The 7,158-nt window shown below is 29.7% G+C and overlaps 1 protein-coding gene across 6 annotated transcripts in view; it reads left to right on the forward strand.

The window, feature by feature from the left end:
• Positions 1–6,926, forward strand: part of LOC126857016 (octopamine receptor beta-3R-like) — a 66,104-nt gene extending 59,178 nt beyond the window's left edge. For 5 of the 6 annotated variants that reach the window (XM_050606083.1, XM_050606082.1, XM_050606087.1 and 2 more), the window contains exon 5: positions 1,723–3,505. In XM_050606083.1, the coding sequence (XP_050462040.1) occupies positions 1,723–1,933 (211 nt within the window). In that variant the 3' untranslated portion in view covers positions 1,934–3,505. Of the gene's footprint in view, positions 1–1,722; positions 3,506–3,898 lie in introns of those variants that run through there. The other variant, XM_050606084.1, reaches the window with a different exon arrangement.
• Positions 6,927–7,158: the final 232 nt, after the last annotated feature.

The raw sequence follows: 7,158 nt of genomic DNA on the forward strand, positions 1-7,158 counted from the left end.
AATATTTTTTACTCGCCAATTATTTCTATATAAATAAATATATATCTGATTTCTTCTATTTAGAGTAGGAAATTCGATACTCACATCTATTTCTTTACGCGACACATGTAAGAATAACAATAGAAATAACAATGGAGAAATATAGGAAAATGTTATTCTCAGATTAATCCATAAAAATGGATATATATAGTAGTAATAGCGATCAACTGCATTTTCAGAGTCCAATTTGTTCGATTGATGTCGGTGGCTTTGTAATTTTCGTCAAACGGAAATAGCTGCCACCACAAATCCATGTCGATCTGTTTAATATTGTTCTTTGTTGGTATCGCGATCGATGCTTCGTGCATTAATAATGATATGTCTGTGGTCGAAAATACGATCGCATTACGTTCTTAGCTGCATTATTTCGATTTATACACTCGCAATAAGATCATATCAAAATACATTTTCAAATAATTATTTTTACGAAAAAAAAAAAAAATAATTTGAATTAATTTTTAGATTATTTAAAGTAGCCATTCAAGAATATGCACTTTAAAATAAATTTTCTTTTAATAAAAAGAAAATAAAATATGTAATATTTCAAAATTATTAAATATATTTAATATTTGAATTTTAATTTTTGAGAATGTTGAGTTAAAATAATTGCAACAGACATTCTTGTCAGTTAAAAACAAACAACCTAACAAAACAATTAAAATTGTTCGTGTTAAATAAATATATATCTCTAGCTATTTATCTCGCTGAACAAAATTCTTGGAATAATGTGTAAGTCAAGCGCGATAATACTTCGGAATCATAAGAAAAAAATGAAAATTATGGATGCTGCGCGTGAAGAATTCAAAATATGAATCTTATTTTCACACTGATAGTGCACGTAAACATCGAAGCATTGATTTAAAATCTCTGCATAATGTAGATATATCTATATGCAAAATGCTCGGCCCACATGCTGTAAGAAAATACAAGAGGCAAACGCAAAAAAAACTTATTTCCCCGTCGTAATTTTGATGCAAAACAAATCCCGCAAATATCTAAACGTCATATTCGTATTCGCACCTCCCAAGATACCGCACTAAGATATCCTTATCGAAAATTATGGCGCACCGTATTCGGTTGATCTCTTGACCTTTTTCCTGCAGATTTACAGCCTCTTACTCTGCGAATCTCGTTTCCGATTATTAATGTTACTGTGGTGTTCCCAAAAACTTTTTCCTCCATAAAACGATCGTTATCGTTGATTTACGTTATTGCGTTATTTACGATGTGTGTTGCGTTTTTAGATTAAAACAGAAAGCTTTGCTTATCGATTTTTTTACTGTATAATATACATGCTTTTAATTCTTATATATTTTTTAAATAATTTCTATTTTCCTTCGTTTACCTTTTATTAGTTCCCTATACTTACATAAAAAAAAAAGCTTTCTTTAAATTAAATCTATTTCTCCTTTCTTAAATACTTTGAAACATATAATATTCCCCCTAAAAATACATATATTAAATTATGTTTGTGTATACTTAATTATTCACGACACAAAATATAATTATAAATTATATTTTAAGAAATATTGATCAAGACGTATCAAAGATAATTTTTTTCTGCATAGCTTTTTACATACGTATATTCTTCAAAAATAAATTTAAAATGATTTTCGAACCTAAAGTACTTCGATTAACTTCACGAGCAAATGTAAAAATGATTCTTTTCTGTCATTCTTTCAGGTATCTGACGACGTCGCTGTGCGGCGAGACCTGCTACTGCCCGAACACGGTAGTATCGGTGCTTTTTTGGATAGGGTATTTCAACAGCGCCCTAAATCCGCTTATCTACGCGTATTTCAACCGCGACTTTCGCGACGCCTTCAAGGATACGCTGAAGAGTGCCCTGCCCTGTTGCGCCAATTGTTGGAAGACACCGTCGCAATTTGTGTAGCGCGACAAGATTTCCAGAAATCTATTTCTGAAAGGCGAGTTTATCATCCCTCACAGCCCCTATCATTCTGTCTCTCTCTCTCTCTCTTTCTTTTTTTTTTATTTTTTTCATTTTTCACGAATTTCCAGCCAAAGCGAAATCGAGCCACTTCGTTCCAGCGATTTTTGAAACGCCAATCGACATTGTTCGCAATTAAGCCTTATTGCCCGGATCTATCGATTTCACACACCATTGGCTTTTCCGTTATTCGTAACTTTGTTCGAGGCGCATATGTTACGTTGATTGTTAATCGTCACGCGATGCACGCCTTAGCAACTGTACTCTCTTTTACTTGATCGTTATGTATGATATGTTCCCCTTTAATTATTTATAAATATATTTCCGCTACTTATAAATGATACTTCAAAAAAGTATGATTTTATTTTGAATAAAACAAGATATCAAAAACAACATAAGAAAACAACAAAGACAAAACTTGTATAACACAAAAAAAAAAAAAATAAATAAAATCGGAATTATAAATCTCAATCTGAAAAGATATATAAAAAACAATTCTGAATTTGAAAATTTACAAATTGATATTATATATGTATATATTTTATATCTCTTTTATATATGTATACAATCCTTTATAAGATATTATTAAATTTTATTTTTTCAAGGTATTTAAATTTTATTCACTCTCTAAGCGTGCGGTTTTGCCGTGCATCTTCTTTTAATCTCTTCCTGAGAGAATTTTTTTCCAAGTTTTAATACTTAATTTTGACAAAATTAATTATAAATATTCATGTAATTGTGCAAACATTTGAGATAAAAACTCGAATTGAAGCTAAACAATTTAATCGTGGATTTACGGTCTCCAAAGTGCGAGTTCCTATCAATTACAACCATAGTCGTCCTTCTTAGGGCGATGATCGGCAGCACGTAATTGCCTCCCATATAATCGTTGTCCCGAAATACACTTGGTAATGTAATCCCCGCTATCATATCGCTGGCGGAAGCACACGACAAACGCTTTCGAGAGATTCGAGATCGAATTTAATGCCCCCGAAGAACGGGGTCATTAAAACGGATATTACCGAGTATAATAGACACTATTACTGAGCAATTATCATTGATATGCTTCAATTTGTGATTTTAAGGCGGAATTTTCTTTTGACATCGATAATAGAAGAAATCCATCAAATGTCATAAAATTAACAAAATAGCAAGAATTTATAAAAAAATTTGTAGTAGCGATTATTAATTCGCTAATGTCCACAGAAAATTACCGAAATTTTATTCAAAAAAAAAAAAAAGAAAAAAATTTATATCAATGTCTATATCCATTACATTAAGTTTTTAAATATACAATTATTTTACTTTATCTTTTTCTTGAAGATAAAAATATAAATTTATAAAAGAAATTAAAACATTTTTAAAAAAAATCACTAATAAAACATCGATGTTTTCAATCTTTTTTTCTTCTAAAAAAATTCAATATTTTGTTCATCAGTAAGATTTCAATAATTTTCGTAAAGATAAAATGAGTTTAATAATAAATAAATTCCCTTAAACATCTTGGTATCAAGTGGCCAAACGCTACACCTACTTAATTATTTAAATCTAACGTAATTTCAAATTTTTAAATATAATTGTGGTTTACAAAATGTATGATTGAAAAATAAAAAAAAAAAAAAAAAAAAAATCTTATAATTCCTAAAATAGGGTGCTTGTTTTAAAAACATTTATTATATAATTTATTATTTTTTATCTACATTATATATTATATTCTCTATACTTTTTTTACATATTATTATGTAGATATTTTATTTTGTTATATATTATATATATTATTATTATTTAAAAAATAAATGTGCGCACAAAAGCGAGCGTAGATTATTTTTTTAGTAAAAATTTATCTAATTTTCTGTGTTTTTGTAAATGAATAATAATAAAATCTTATATTTATTATCATATAGGCAGAATGATCTCGCGTAAAGAGAGCGACGTCGAAACACGGATAAACGCGTGCGGCGACATACGCACCGAGATCACAAGGGATTTGTTAATCTATATTTACTCTGTAAATACGTCGAGATGCCCGGTTAGCGCTAATTAGATGTAATTATTAATTAGCGCGCCGGCACATGCAAGGCTGTAATATATGTAATGCGAGATACTTAAAGCAGTTAGTTAACGAGACCGCATATGTGTGTGTAATATTATCGCAATCACGAAACAATAACGCCACGATGGATCAGCACATAGAGTTTATAAAGAGACGTCTCATCGTGCGCGCCATATTATATGCCTGTATAAATGTACTATATAGCAATAAAGTTGGGAGACAGATTGTAAATATAAAATAATATAAAAGCGTTTAGAAACGTGTGTGCTTGTTTAGTATGTGTGTGTGTACGCGCGCGAATGGTTGTTTTTGTAAGTAAAATAGATATATTATACACACATATTAGTGTCGAGTTTTGCGTATCTTATGTGTTGCTTACATGTATACAATAGGGAACTTTAGTCAAAAACATACCAGGGCGACATAATTAAATGAGCATCTCTCTCATTGTGTTCAAATATATATCATTATTTCTTTAAATTATAAGAGGATCTCGTATTTTTATTTGAAAAAAGATAAGAACAGGATGCTTTTTCTTAATAAATATTATAAATTCTACAGCAGCATCGAGAGCTTATTATTTAAAGAAATAAAAATATATATTTCAGACCAATAAAGCGTCTGTTTACTTGTGCCATCCTAGAATATATGTATCTCTAAAGGTATTCCGTCTCCGTTCTATTTATTCATATTTTTTAAATCATTGAAATGTATTGCTTGCGATAATCGTACTTGAATAATCAAAAGTTGTAATATCTTATCAACTCTGGTTCAATTGTTTCCTTTTCAATAATAAAGATAAGAAAAAATATATTAAATAATAAAAACGTAAAGAAAATATCTCGACGATTATAAAATCAACATTATAGTGAAGTTGTTATTTTCAATGCGACCTCTCTAAGCGAGCATTTTTAGTTTAATATATTTTAATTATATTACTTTTTTATTTTCTAATTATATAGTATTTTTTACTCACAGATCTTTTACTTACAGATTTATTATTCCTTTAATGTTTGTTTAATAGAACACACCGATAAATATCTTAAAAAATTAACATAGTATGGAATACCTTTTCTGCATCAATGGTTTATTTAATCGACCATCTTCATCTGCTTCTGGATGATTATTCGATAAAAAAGAGAGACCGAGGATGAGAAAATAAATGAAGACAAGAGATTATGCTAACGCGCACAGTTACGCGGACCGTCCGAGTAAAGACATTAATTAGAGTAATTCGCTGGCAGGCACAACTTTCTCGTGCAATTTCTGATAAATATATATTTCTTTTTTACGTTCGCTTAATGAAATCATCAAATGTATCAATCATCACTAGTAAATAAAATTTGCCAAATTTAAAAGAAAGCACATATAATCGGCATCAAAGAAAAGCGACGTAAAATATTACCGAGAGACTATTAGAAAGATCCTTAAAATATAAGAATAATCACAAATTGATCAATCGTTATAGATTAGTTGACAGTAAATAATTATGTTAACGCGCGTTTTGCATATGAATATTTTATTTCTATATTAATTATAAGCCCAAGAAAATCAACATTAATAAATTAAAAAAATGCATTTCTAATTTATATGCTTTATAATTAGCACACTTAATTGTTATAATAACAATTTTTTTAATTCAAATAATTAATTTCTACTATGCAAAGAACATTATTGCAAATATGAAGCAAATAAATGATAAATTTTCATTTTTCTGACACAAGTCCCACCAGTTCCTTTATCGACGTCAAACTTTATTTTTCTATGTGTACATCGTGAGATTAGTTATTATCGAAACGTTTAGACATGTTTTATCGGGCTTCCGTTTAAGTAAATTTCAACATCGACATTAATATGAAAGAATAAAAATACGCCTAAAGATCCATTCGCCAAAAGATGCTAAAATTATGCATTCAAAAATATTGGAAAATAAAACATTTTTTTAATGCATCAAGCGATTATTTAATCTTCAGCATCAAACTAGAAATGCAAAAATGGACCTTAGTAAATTTTTTTCTCGACACAAAACCCGTTAATTAATATTGGACGGAGAAACTCTCGAATTTCTGAAAAATTTCCAGAGATATTTCTATCAATGATAATAGCTACTCTCGAACATACATGAAAAAGAAACACTTTTCAGCCAGCGAAATAATCAATCAATAGTTTGTTCGTGCAAAAGCAATGTTAATCTGACAATCTATGTAATGACGCTGAAGAAAATTTCATCTTGTAAAGAAACAAGAGTGTAACTTAAGTAGCGCGCTGTACACTGGGCCTAAAAAATGCGTAGCGTTGAGCGATTCTAGCGGTTCATTGCAATTTTAGGGCGACGTAGACGTTGTGTCTAGCGGCAAATCAAACACATGCAGCAAGTAGAGTTAAGTGCGAATGAGAAAACGTGATGAAAGAACTGACATGTAGATAATTTATGTAAATTACGCGAACACAAGAATGAGAAATGGGAATGAAGAGAGAGAGAGAGAGAGAGAGAGAAGCAAAGCAACTATAAATGCATCGTATTGGAGTAAAATTGACTCAACTAAAGTATTTTGTTGCAAATTATATCTTGTAATTTTAAGTTTATCTTATATAAATAAAATTTTTATATATAAAATATATACAATTTTTATTTTTATGTATAAAAATGTCTATTTTTTCTATATAAAATACAGATTTTTCTTAAATATTTTTCACAGAAAAAATAGATACTATCACAAATTAAGAATTTTCTAAAAAAAACCGGAACATAAGACATCTTTTTCGTTAAACGCACGTAATTTAGTGAGTCAATTTTGTTCCATTAGAACGTAATAGCCAATGAGAGATAAAGAGAGAACACAAAAGGAATGGAAAATAAACGATGTTATATTGCGGAAGGAAGCTGGTGTAATCTTTAATCATATCCTCGTTCCCCAATCTAGCCTGTAACATTTCCCGTGTCAATATTTTATGAGCTACCGCATTTTACGCAGCGAATTAATTTAGCGGCGACATCGTCACGGTAGTCGGGCTTGTTCGCGGTTAACCGAAGACAGAAAAGAGCATGATTGATCGATAGTCTAACTAGACTGTGTGACGTTCAAAAGTGATTCCGCTTTTTTTCTCTCCTTCA

Source organism: Cataglyphis hispanica, chromosome 20, assembly GCF_021464435.1.
Source record: "Cataglyphis hispanica isolate Lineage 1 chromosome 20, ULB_Chis1_1.0, whole genome shotgun sequence".
Classification (NCBI taxonomy): domain Eukaryota; kingdom Metazoa; phylum Arthropoda; class Insecta; order Hymenoptera; family Formicidae; genus Cataglyphis; species Cataglyphis hispanica.